Raw genomic sequence first — 12,556 nt, forward strand, 5'->3', positions numbered from 1 at the left:
CTTCTAATGCAGGGGTTGGCACAGAATAGATGCTCTGCATGGGCTGTGCGGGGAGGGGAGCTGCACCCTAACACTCAGGAGCCTCAAGGGGGAGTTTGTGGTGGGGGGATTGTTACAGGGGATCACTGAGGCAACAAGAAGGATTTGGGGGCCCCGCAGAGGGCAGAACTGCTGTTACCAAGCCTCATCTCCAGGTCTTGGGGCTCCGTAAGAAGGAGAGGGGACTAGAAGTTTCTCCTCCCTGGCTGGACTGGTGCCCGTCTGCACAGCTCTCCCCAGGCCTGCACCTGACCTGCACCGAGGCTGGTCCAGGACGGGGAGGCAGAACACGGGGCTTGGAGGCTGCTAAGTATTTCTAGGCTTTCTCTAGGACACGTATGTGAGGAGGCTTGCATGTATAAGGCCATGATTTTTAACATAACAAGTGACTTTCAGTCTATGGGGCTTTGATATGCAGGTTTAAAGGCAGTTTGTATGGATCCACATTTATTCCACAGGCTGTTGGCAAATCATTCATATGTAGCTTTTCCTTGTGTAAGATAACCGTCATTTCCGCTCCCAAGCCCTCCCAGCTCCCAAAGGCTGCTCATTGGTTCGCCTTCAGCCTTCTTGTACCCCACAGAGCAGAGTGAACAATCCTGATTCCTGCAGCCCGTTAACAGTCAGTTTATTGGGAACAGACAAGCCCAGAGGCTTATGGCAGGGATGGCTGCTCCCTGGGTGGGGGAGGGGGCTCCTGCAGGAGGCAGCACTAGGGGCCTCTGGGGAGATGGGGTCAGCGCAGCACCGCCTTCTGGGCAGCCCCTGAGCCAAAGCCTCCCAGTGGCTGGGCAGCCCCACATCATTGTAGCCAGGAAAACATGAAAGCATATCAGACCCAAAAGCAAGAGGATTGAAAAGGAGAGGGAGCAGGACAAGGGGTGGGGTGGGGGGAGGGCTATGTACAGAGGGTGGGAGAGGGGCTTGGTTCCATTGAGCAAAGGGTGTCAATTGGTGACTGTCTCTCAGTCCAGGAAGTATTCCATGTCCCCTTGCCTTTGTTTTGGCGTTTCCCCGCCGTCAGCTCCCAATGTGGCTCGGGAAAAAGATGTATTTTCATGGTGTGAGCTCAGCAGCCCCGGGCAGGAAAATCTGCCCGGAGACCACCTCTTGATTCTGCGTGCCAACCGACAGGACCATTAGCAGGTCTCCAGTGATCCTGAAATGCTGGCTTTGGAATTCAGAATGGGATTTGGGGGTACCTCTTTTTGATCATTGCAATAGTGCACGTGTCAGCTGGGCGTTAGAAGTTCACTTTTCTTCGGTGCATGAGAGCCAGACGTAAGGGAGGTGGGGGAACTTCCAGGGGTTGGGGGTGGAAGACTGGCTTTGTGGGGCAACTTTCAGGGGATAATCCAGAAAGCAGAACTTTGGGGTGTTCGCCCCTAGGGCCTAGCACAGGGTCTGCACACGGCTAAGTGAAAGGTGGCTCTTGAAGATGCCTGAGGAGTGCCTCTCGGTGAAAACCCAAGGGAAACCTGTGGTCAGTGCAGGAAGGTGGGGTTTGGGAATATCCTTGTCTTCAGCCCTGGTCGGGGGACAACATCCGGGCTGGGGGCTGGCGCCCTGTCCCTGGGCTTCCAGCCTCAGGGGCCGGGCTAACACTTGTGGGAGGAGCTGCTCCCAGCCCCTAGCTTCACGCTGGCACCCCGCCCGCTCACACAGCCCAGTAGCCCCTGGGGCTCGCAGGGGATGTAGACTTCACCAGTGCCCACGACGCTGCAGCCCCCGCTGGTCTTGAGGACACTGGTGCCCCCTGGGCAGTACTCGGTCCTCAGCACGGGTGTGCTGACCACACAGGGCTCGTAGAGGACCGCGCCTTTGGAGCTGCTCACGGCTGCGGGAACAGGGAGGGGTGCTCAGGGTCCTGCACTGTGCGGCTCTAAGGGCGTGGCCCTGAAACCATTCACCCGGGCCGTGCCCCCACCTGCTGCCCCTCACCAGGAAGGACACCCCCATTCCAGCCACCGACTTCCCACGCTAGCCCCAAAAAGTGCTTAGAAGCTCTTCCTCTTTCCCCAGAGCCTTGGCTTCCGCTTCATGCTCTCCGTGTCTACTTGTCTGAACCTGCTTCAAAACTGCTTTCTCCAGAGAGGCACCCCCTTGTCATGAGGGTTCCCGGCAGCTTCCGGGCCCCAAAGCACGGAGGCCCTGCTGCATCTCTGCCCCTAATATAATTCTGACTCCCAAAGCGAAGAAAAGCCCCTCCATCTGACCAGGAGCTCCTGGCAGACAGAGCCCTTCCTTGGGGTGGGGAAGGCGTGCTGAAGTCTGGGCCGGGTGATGTGATCCGTCCCTGTTGGGTGGACCAGCCCCCACCGCCCCAGAGCCCCGGGGAGGGCGCGTCTACTCACAGATATTCACGGGCCCAATGCCTTCGCACAGCCTAGAGGGAGAGGAAAGAAGACACAAGGTAACTGCGTCAGAGAGAACAAGGCTGATGAACGTGGGGCGCCCCTTCTCCTTCCCGCCCCGCCAAGGCTGCCCGCCGAGGACCATGTTCAGGAGAAGGGCCTGAGGATTCTGGGCTGTTTGGGACTTCCCCTGACTGCGGGATGGGCAATCGCACCCGCAGCCTCAGCCCCCACCAGCTCTGGAGGGGCAATGTGCCCTTGGTGCCCAGCCCCGACTCACCTGTGCTCCTCGCCCTCCAGCAGCCGCCTGTAGGTGGCGATCTCGATGTCCAGGCCCAGCTTGGAGTTCATCACCTCCTGGTACTCCTTGAGCAGGCAGGCCATGTCCTGCTTGGCCTTCTGCAGGGCCTCCTCCAGCCCCGCCAGCTTGCACTTGGCGTCACTGAGGGCCGCTTCGCCCTGCTGCTCTGCCTGGGTCACCGCGGCCTCCAGCTTGCAGCGCTGGGGGAAAAGGCACAGCAAGGCATTACTGGGGGCCCCAGGAGCCCTAGGCTGACTTTCGGAAGAACAGGGAGAACATGGCCATTGCAAGATAATAAAAAATACATATATTGGTCTCTGCCCCCAGTTCCTGGCGTAGAACTCCTAAATCCTTGTTAATTTCCCAAATGATAAGAGCATTAGGAACACCTTTTGATTTAATATTCGGTCTTTGACCCTGGGTTCTGACACAGAGTTCTCCAATCCCTTGGGATTCCTGGATGATAGCAATGTCTTTTGTTCTAATGAGGTGACTCTGGGTGAGTCCTCGATAGCTCCTGGATGGGGGCTGGTCACCAGAAAGACCAAGCCATGACTAGAAGTTGGGGATTTTCAGCCCCACGCCCCATTACCGGAGAGAGGGGAGGGGCTGGAAATGGAGTTTATAATGATAGTGCCTAGGAGAGGAGGCCTCTGTAAAATCCCCGAAGGATGGAGTTCACACTGCTTCCAGGTTGGAGAACATGCAGAGGGGCTGGGACACTGGTGTGCCCAGAGCATGGCACAGAAGCTCCGTGTCCCTCCCACCTACCCTGCCCTGTGGGTCTCCTCCATCTGGGTGTTCATTTGTATTCTTTTTCACAGCCTTTTATAACAACTGTTATAGTTGTTATAAAACGGTAAACTGTTTTCCTGAGTTCCGTGAGCCACTCTAGAGAATTAATGGAACCTGAAGAGGGGATCATGGGAAGCTCCAACGTACAGCTGATGGGTCAGAAGCGCAGGTGACAACCTGGACTCATGGTCGGCATTGGAATTGGGGGCAGTGGGATGGGACCCCGACCCTGTGGGATGGGACCCTCTCTCCAGGTAGCTGGTGTCAGAGTTGAGTTGAGCTGTAGGACACCAGCTGGGGGAAATAATCGGCTGGGTGAGCAGCTTTGTGAGTGTGGGAGGAAGGCGACAGTCAAGGGAACACATAGGAGGTGGAGGAAGATTTCCTTCACAGTCATGGGGCCATGCCAGAGTCAAAGCTGCTGTGCCTTTCGTCCTAGGATTGTGCCATCTGGTTCCTCCCGCGGATGTCGGACCACTTCTGTCTGTAACACCTCAAGGGGATCCGAGCGATGTCTTTGGGGCTAATAGACTTGAAGCGTCTGGCTGGTCCTCACCAGCCTAGGAGAACGGAGTGGGTCTGCGTTTATGGACTCCTGGGAGTCGTCTGGAATTTCAGGATCACAGGACTGGAGCCTTCGGGTTAGAAGGGGCCATGGCAACCATCTTTCCTGTGCCCCTGTCGAGGGGAGCACCCTTGCTATTTCATCTGTGACCGAAGGTGGCCTAGGGTCTGTTGGGACCTCGCTGCTTCCCGAGGCTGCTCTGCGGTTGGTCAGCTTTTGTAGGAAGGGCTTGTTCCCTCGTGAGCGAGGGGCGCAAATGCATTCCCACTTCTGGGAGCTCCCTGGGAGAACGGACCCGCCCCCAGGACCAGCAGTGGGGCCGCCTGGGATGGGGCCTCACCACCAGCGCTTTCCGGCCTCACCTGGGCTTTCGTGTTCTCGATTTCTTGCTGAAGCCGCTGGATCAGTTTGTTCATTTCCAGGATCTCATTCTTGCGGTTGCGGAGGTTGTCACAGTGGCTCCCGGCTGTCAGCCGCAGCTCCTCATACTGCCGGGACAGGGGCCGGGAGGTCAGAGCCCCTGGTGCCTGCACCCGCACTGCGGCGCCTTGCAGCCCCCTGTTCTCACCATCCAGAGCCTCTCCTCCGGTGATCTCCCAGCTCAGGGCTCTCTGGACCCTAATGCTTGTTCTGCTCCCCATCCCCTTTCCGTTTCTGGTCCATTTGGGGTCTTTTTCTGGGCTGCTTCTTATTTCCTTCCCCAGCCCTGAACCTTCAGGCTTATTAAACGCTCCTCTGAGCTCTCCTTTTTTCTGTTGAGCTGTTCTGTGGCGCGTCTTTTTCTCCCTAACCCAAGGCCCCAGGGTCTCCTGAGGGCTCTTTCCCCTTTAGAGTTTCCTCCTCTGGACCTTAGTGGGGTTTCTGTGTTCAGCCTGGGACGCCTGACAGACCTGGGATCGAGTGCCTTCCAATATTCTCCTTCAAAACCATTGAAAACAAAACGCAATGTTACTTCCTACTTTGACCTAACATATTTTTTAAACCTTTGCAGCTCCAAATTCAATTTCTGAATAATGTTTCATAGGTTTACAACGATAGATTAAAAACAATTAGCCAACTTTAGATTTTCTGCCTCTCATGGATGGGAGCATTTTGCATTGAGAAGGCAAAACAAGTGATAAGCAAATCACTCTCTTTGGCTCTTTTGTTGTTAGGCTTGTTGTGACAAAGCCTGCAGCTGCCTTAGCAATGTGCACTCTCCTCATCTTCCAACAGAACTCCGCTTTAATTTGGGGTGGCAGTGAGCCCAGATAAAAGAATATTTCTTGGCTTTTTCATTAATGAGTTCTATGGGTAACACTTCCAGGAAAGCTGTTTAAAGTGGGGAATGACCCAGTTGGCATGTTTCCTTTGCCCTGTGTTCTTCCTGCCTGGAATGAGCATGTGAGATTAGCGATATGGCAGCCTTCTTGGGACATGAGACAACCATGAGGATTACAGCAATGTTAAGGATAGCAGAACAGAAAGCGAGAAGGAGCCTGTGTCCCTGATGGCAACATAGAACCCCCGTGTCATCTGTGGGCATTCTATCTTTGTAAACTCTTTGAGGTCAGGGATGGCGTGACTCTTAGTATCCTCACGGTGCCACACACCTCAGTAAGGTCAGCCTTCCCTGGCCACACTATTTAAAACCTCATTCCCACAACACTCCCTGCACTTCATGCTGATTGATTTTCTTCAAAGCGCACGTCACCATCTAACGCACACCCTCCACACTGATTGGCCTTGTGTATTGTCTGCCCCTCCCCTGCCCCTGCCTCTAGAATGAAAGTGACACGAAGGCAGAGCTTGCTGTCTATTCTGTCTCCTGCTGGAATCCAGCATCTAGAACAGCGCTTGGTGTATGATGGATGTTCAATAAACGATTGTTGGAAGAATAAATGACCGAATGAATGAATGCATGGTGCCTTTTGCAGACAGGGCAGGCAAGACAGAGATGATAATATTGGCGAAATCAAATTGCCCTTGGGGGTATCACTCTCCCTCCCAGCAAGCCCCTAATTGCCTAAGTCTGGGGCCGCCTTAATGACCGCTTCCGCCCTGCCATTAGTGCCCACTGCGCCATTACCCTCCCTCACGCCTTGAAGCCCAGGGCCCTCGTTGCCGTCATCGCCAATTAGTGCTTCTTGAGGGCTGCCTAGGAGAGCACCTCCAGTGTCTGTGCGTGGGTAAAGCTGGGACGCCCCGGCACCCTGATGACAGGCCTGGGCTGTCCGTGGGGTCCCCTCCCACACACTCTGCAGGGCCCTGGCCCGGGGCCTGGCAGAAACAACAGGACCCAGGGTTTACGGGGTTCCCTGTGGTTGTGGTGTGACGCAGCCCTCATTATCTTCTTCCTCATTTCCTAGGGGAGAGGGAGTCTGGGGTCCCAGCCCGGCCCTGCCCGGGCCTCACCCGGCTCTGGTACCAGGCCTCGGCCTCGGCTTTGCTGCGGCTGGCAATGTCGTCGTACTGGGCCTTGATCTCGGCAATGATGCCGTCCACGTCCAGCTCCCGGCTGTTGTCCATCTTGACGATGACAGAGGTCTCGGAGATCTGAGACTGGAGCAGGCAGATCTCCTGGGTGGGGGCAAGTGGGAATGGGTGAGCGTTTTGAGGATAAAGGTGGAGGAGGGGAGGGGAGAAGCAGCTTTGACCTTCCCATAGCAGATTTGCATAGGACTTTACATAGCTGTCCCTAGTCTTCCATCACCAACCTGTTCTTCATCCCCCCCCACCCCCGCCCCAGTGACACGGACCCGAGAGCCACGGTCTGGGCCCTCTAACTTCTAGGAGTTTCACTGCCTGAGAACCAGCTGTCCGTGATTTCTTTCAATGCTCACTTTTGAGTCAGCTTGCCCCAAGCCATACCCGTGGGCAGGAGCCCTCCCGCTCCATCACGCCCACGGAACTGTCCCCTGACCCAGCATCTGTGCGCAGTGGGGCTGCAGGTACCTCCTCATATAGGCTTTTCAGGAAGTCGATCTCCTGGACCAGAGCCTCCGCATTGGTCTCCAGGTCAGCCTTCATCAGGAAGGCTGTGTCCACATCCTGCGGGCAGAGCAGGGACGACTATAACCCGGGGCCGGGGGGAACATGTGCGGGCCACCCTCTCTTCCCAGACAAGCTGGTGGCAGGTGTGGGACGCAGGTATAGGTCCATGTGGAAGTGAAAAGGTGACAAAGCCAAGGATGGAGGGAGGGAGCCCAGCTCCAGGACCCTATGCCTGGGCCTGGCACTCTGATGGGGGAGGATATGACAGAGTGGGTTTTGAAGGAGCCTTGAATGCAGCTTCTCAGAGCCTGCTGTGTGGAGCACGGGCCATAGAACACCTCGGTGTCTAGCTGAGAAACCGTCGCTATTGTTTTCCTCTTTTGTGGTTAGAGTCAGAGTTATTGTTTGGTTTTTTGATTTGGCATTAGCTCTATCTCCAAGTTCTCGGGCAGGTGTAGACACAACCCTAACCGGGTTGGGCCCACATGAGTTGGAAGTTGGAGGCCACGTCAATCACTGTCCTTCTGGAAGAAGTGGGGGAAGGCTGGCTTTCCTCTTTCCCAGGGTCGGTGGGGTTGGCCCTGGGCTCCGACGGGGGAGAGGCCCTGTCTGGGGGTGGGTGGGCTGCAGACTGGTTTGGATCCGGTCCAACGTGAGTGTCTGCTGAGTGTGCTGAGGCCACCTGGGCCAGCTCAGGGGGCCCTCTGTTCCTGCGCTGCCCTCCCTCACCTTCTTCAAGGCGACAAATTCATTCTCAGCACAGGGCCGCAGGGAGAGCTCCTCTTCGTACCTGGTGGATGGGCAGGAAGAAATATTTCAGTCTGGCTTGGGGGTTCAGAATTGGCCTTGGTATCCAGCCTGAGGGAGGGAGCCTGGGGGGCAAATCTGCCTCTTACTGACTTAGTGCCCTAAGGAGTCACCAGGCCAGCCCCCGTCCTCACTGGACACCTCTAGCTGCTCCAGCCACTCAGGACCGGTGATTGTCATGGCCTCTCGTTAGCCACTGTACATGTTAACCTCCCTCTCCACTCCCAGCCTGTTCCTGTGATTAATCATCTTCTGGGAAGTCCTTCTTAAGGCCACCTTCCTTCTATCTTGCTGCTAAGGAAGCCCACATCATCTAGCTCTTTCCTCTGGGAAGTAGGTGAAGAGTTGGCTGCCTTCTCTGAGTTCTTCTCAGATTTGGCTGCAGACCCTGGAACCCCAGCCCGCCCCGTGCCCTCCCCGCCAGGAGAGGTCTGAGCCTGGCCCCTACTTGCAGAGGTAGCAATTACCCACTTTACCAGAGCCGTAGAGACAGCCCGGCCATCTCTTCTAGGCTCCAAGGGAGCTCCTCGCCCACTCCCTATCCCCCTGGGCAAGGGAGTCAGGGTTAGGGGGTTCAGTCTGGCTGGGATGACTCAGTGCGATATTGATCCATGGGCAGCCTCACTGCGCTTCCTGACGCCCATCCTTCCTTGCTCCAGCAGACCTCAGCCTCCGCATGGGCCCCGGGAGCTGGCGCCTTCTGCCTGGGCCTGAATGCCAGCTCGGGCGGGTGCTAGTCATGTGACTTTGGGGAAGGGACTTGGGTGAGGGACTTGTCTGTGCCTAAGCTTCATAATGTACAGAATGAGAATGACCCCGGCCCAGCCTCACGGAGCTGCTGTGAGCTACCGCACACACCGGTTAGTGTCTCCCAAACGCTGGGCTGCCCTGGCACGGGCCGCAGGCATTTAGTCTCATCCTTCTTCCCCCCACTCTCCCAGTCCAAAATCCTCATCGTGAGCTGTAAACCGCGTCTCCTGACCACCTTGTATGTTACCCGCCAAGACAGGCATTGCTCTGGCTGAGAGGGCTGGCCTCGCCGCATCTCGCCTGTCACGGTCTGCTTCAGTGGTCCCCTCTCCCTTGGCACACTCTGGCCCTTCCTGTCACCTGCTCCCGTCCCTTCCCCTTTTCTGGCATCTACTCTGGACTCCCCTCTTGTAAGGCCCAACTAGAATGAAACTTCAGCACGGCCCCGAGCAAACGGCCTCGCCTTCAGGAAGCTTTCCTGGGCCCCATGTGCACCTGCACTGTCTGGGCTTTCCTCTCCACTTCTGCCCTGTCTCCCGTCGTAGCTGTTGGTTTGCGCGCATGGAAGTCTGTGCCCGACCGGGGCACCTTGAGGGGAGGAGCCAGCTCAGCGCAGTGTCCAGGTGGCACCAGATAGGCACATGGCTGACACCCGCAGCCCGAGAGGCCCCCATGTGGCTCCTTCCACTGACGCACATCCCTTAGGAACCATGGCTCTGAGCCTACTTGCACCACTTCTTGTCAATGGAAACGTGTCTCTCTCAACCCTCCCCCACCAACATGCGCTCCCACGAGACACCCACCTAGGACCTGTGAGCCAATTTATCTGGGCCTCAAGCCTCTTGCAGGCACTAGACCTAGTAGCCTGCAAGCTCCTAGTTAACATCTGTTTCTCAGGTACCTTCTCCTGGGAGGCAGGCCGGGAGCTGCCCTCTGGGAGGGCAAGTCTAGCAGGCTACCTGACCTTAACCACCAGAGCTGGGGACGTAGAGGGGTGATGGCTTCCAGGTGTGGACTCGAGGTCCGGGAGCTGAGCGTCGGGGAGTGAGAGAAAACGTGGGCCAGGTTAGCTTGGAAGTGGTCCCAGGAGTTGCCGAGAGGGGCTTATCAGGAGGAAGGAACAGTGGGAGCAAAAGCTTGGAGGGAAGAGGGTTTGGGAGCTTGTTTGGGGATAAGACGTGGTTGTGGATCTGAATGGGGATCGATAGATGATACAGCAGACCGGGTGGTAGAGCAGAGCCCCGGAGGGTGGGACATGGCAGCAGAAAGAGCTAGTATTAACAGGGAGATGAGGAGGGCCTTACTGAGGGAGGGCGGCGGGGAGGGAGGTGAAGACAAACACAGGAGTTCAGAGTTTCTACCCCGTGAGTGACGAGCAGCACCCTAGCTCCCCTGCACTGTACTGTTGTTCCACCTAACCGAGAAGTTGGGGGCTTCCCATTGTAGAGATGGGGAAACTGAGGCCCAGGTTGTTGACGGAGATTGCTCCAGGTTCCCTGGTGGGGTGAAAGGGGGCCACACTCACTTTTTCTTGTAGCTTTCCAGCGCGTCCTGGAGGCTGCCGAGCTCCGCCTCCAGCCTGGCCCGGTCCCCGGCCACGCAGTCCAGCTGACGCCGAAGGGTGGAGATGTAGGCCTCGAAGATGGGCTCTATGTTGTTCTGACAGCACTTCTGCTGCTGCATGAAGTTCCACTTGGTCTCCAGCAGCTTGTTCTTCTGCTCCAGGAACCGCACCTGCCGCCAAGAACGGGATGTCACAGAGAGCAGGGAGCCTGGGGACCGTGGCCTGGAGACAGTGGGAGGTGGCGGCGTGGGCGGGCAAGGCAATCAGTGTGGGCTTTTACTCCCAGCACACTGCTGCCAATGAGCTAAAATGTTCGGAGGAGGCTCCCTGCATAGACTGGCACCTGAGAATATGTCTCCATGTTTCCTCCACCTACAGGAGCTTTTATAAGACCCCCCCCCCCACCTAGGGGTGGCAGGTTGTCATGGGAGGAGTACTGTCCCAAGAGGCCTGGGACAGGTCCCCCTTCCAGCCCTGCCGCTGACTTCCCACGAGCCTTGCAACCCCGGCCCTTCGAGCCTCACTTGGCTTCCAAGACTCCTGCTTGGAATTGTGTCTGGGAAGCACTTGGTGAATCTTCACAGTAATGCAAGCTGGTGACGTGAGGTCTGGGAGTTCAGGCTTTCTTTGGTCACAGCCCAGGGGCACTCAGGGGAGGTCAGAGCAAAGGCTTTGTCCTAGGACTCTAAGCTATCTCCCCCAACTCTGATGTACCCTGCGTGGCCGTGTCTAGAAAATGTCCCTGTCCCTGGAACATGGAGAGCTACCAGCCAGCTTTTCCCTTTAGACGGCTTAGAAGCCGAGGTGAGGAGAAGCTGAATGAGCTGATCACGGCCACCCCCTTAGCCACTGGCAGAGGGAACACGGCGTCCATTCCTCAAAAGAAATCTGCAGAGGGAGAAATGTTGCCCTCCTTCTGGTCAACGGCCGCACTGCCGGCAGGCTCCCAGCCTCGGGAGTTGCTGAAGATGGGAGCCCAGAACTTACTGAGATTTAAAGATAAAACCGTAAGTGGAACAGTCCCCATTTACTGCAATAAGTTTCTTTTCGGAGCACTTTTACCTATCTTAGCTCCCTTGACTCCTCACCACCAAGGCCCCCTTCCCCACCGGGCAACAAGGGCCCTGAGGCTGGGAAGTGAGAGGTGTGCACAGGGCCTGGGGGGGAACAGTCAGGAGTGGAGCCAACACCAGGGCCCAGGCCTCCTGCCTTCTGCCTCAGGACTCTTTGCCCTTCACCTGGGGGTCAGCAGAAACACGGGCTCAGCCCCCGATCCCAAGAGCCTCCCTGGGGTGTGGGGACAGGTGCAGAGGCCGCTGCTTGGAGTTCTGCTGGGCCAGTTCAGTGCCTTTCAAAGGCCGCACACCACCCATCCCTGTAGGCTTTCGGAGCTGTGGCTTTGGTGACAGCGACCGTGTGCTCCCAGCTCTGCCTGCTCCGTCTTCTCTTCACACCAGGCCTACTCCGGTGGCAAATCTGGGGTCCCAGTGCCCCTCCCTGCCCCCAGGCCCAAGGGTCTCACCCCAGCTCAGGCACCCAGAAAGCGGCTCTGGTGTTAAAGCCTCCTCTGCTTCATTCGTTTTTCTTTTCAGTATCTATCATTGCTTTGGGAAGTTCCTCTTGTAGTCTGACCTCAGGCAGCCCTGGTGATTTTCTCAGATCATATTCAGAGAGAGATGATGACAGGGTAAAAAAAGAACTAGCAGGCAGAAGTGTCTAGCCCTGAGCCTGATCTAAGCGGCTTTCAACCATTAGTGGTCGTAGAGTAAAGAGGCCAGTCCATGCCCCGTGCCTTCTCAGTTGCCGGCCTCTTCCTGCCTCCCCGGACCCGAAGCAAAGCGCTCCCTGTGTTGCATGGCCCCGAGCATGGGGCCTCCCTGGTACCTTGTTGATGAAGGACGCAAAGCGGTTATTCAGGCACTTGATCTGCTCCTTCTCGTCCCTCTTCACCCTCTGCACGGCCGGGTCGATCTCCAGCTGGAGCGGGACCAGCAGGCTCTCATTGATGGTGACGGGGGCGATGCAGGCCGAGGGTCCACAGGGGGCTCCCACTCGGTACCCGAAGCTGGGCAGGCCACACCTGGAGGCCACCCGGGGTCTCCCGAAGCCCACGTTGCACAGGCTCCGGGAGCCCAGGCAGCCCAGGGCACGGAGCGCCCCCCCGCCCCCGGGCCGGCACGGCCCCCTGCTCACTGCATATTGGGTGACCATCCGGGGGAGAACAGCGGAGCAGGAGCTGAAGTTCCGACCCCCGCATCTGGAGCCCAGCTGGAAGGAGCGGCACGACATGGTGAGAGAGAGGCAGAGAGGTGCTGGCAGGGAGAGCGGGAGGCCCGAGTTATCAAGCCAGCCCAGCTTCCCCCCTTTTATCTCATGGGGGATGGAGGGCCGGGCAGAGCCAAACCCCA

The 12,556-nt window shown here is 57.2% G+C and overlaps 1 protein-coding gene across 1 annotated transcript; it reads right to left on the minus strand.

Annotated features, from left to right (window-relative positions):
* Positions 1–1,637: 1,637 nt before the first annotated feature.
* Positions 1,638–12,437, minus strand: KRT82 (keratin 82). Its single transcript, XM_045800990.2, has 9 exons — positions 12,033–12,437; positions 10,110–10,318; positions 7,757–7,817; positions 6,989–7,084; positions 6,449–6,613; positions 4,417–4,542; positions 2,674–2,894; positions 2,394–2,425; positions 1,638–1,876 (listed from the first exon to the last, which is right to left on the minus strand). Exons 1-9 carry the CDS (start codon positions 12,435–12,437, stop codon positions 1,638–1,640), a joined length of 1,554 nt encoding a protein of 517 aa, XP_045656946.2.
* Positions 12,438–12,556: the final 119 nt, after the last annotated feature.

The sequence above is a fragment of the Ursus americanus genome, chromosome 25 (genome assembly GCF_024610735.1).
Source record: "Ursus americanus isolate L20-20 chromosome 25, mUrsAme1.1.p, whole genome shotgun sequence".
NCBI lineage: Eukaryota > Metazoa > Chordata > Mammalia > Carnivora > Ursidae > Ursus > Ursus americanus.

Bases quoted from the DNA above. Each gene is read 5' to 3' on its own strand.
- KRT82 (XM_045800990.2), bottom strand. From the start codon at position 12,437: ATGTCGTGCCGCTCCTTCCAGCTGGGCTCCAGATGCGGGGGTCGGAAC. The intron at 10,319-12,032 runs GTACCAGGGAGG...TCTTGGCGGCAG, and splicing joins TTGCGTCCTTCATCAACAAG to GTGCGGTTCCTGGAGCAGAA. The intron at 2,426-2,673 runs GTGAGTCGGGGC...CTCTCCCTCTAG, and splicing joins CTGGAGGGCGAGGAGCACAG to GCTGTGCGAAGGCATTGGGC.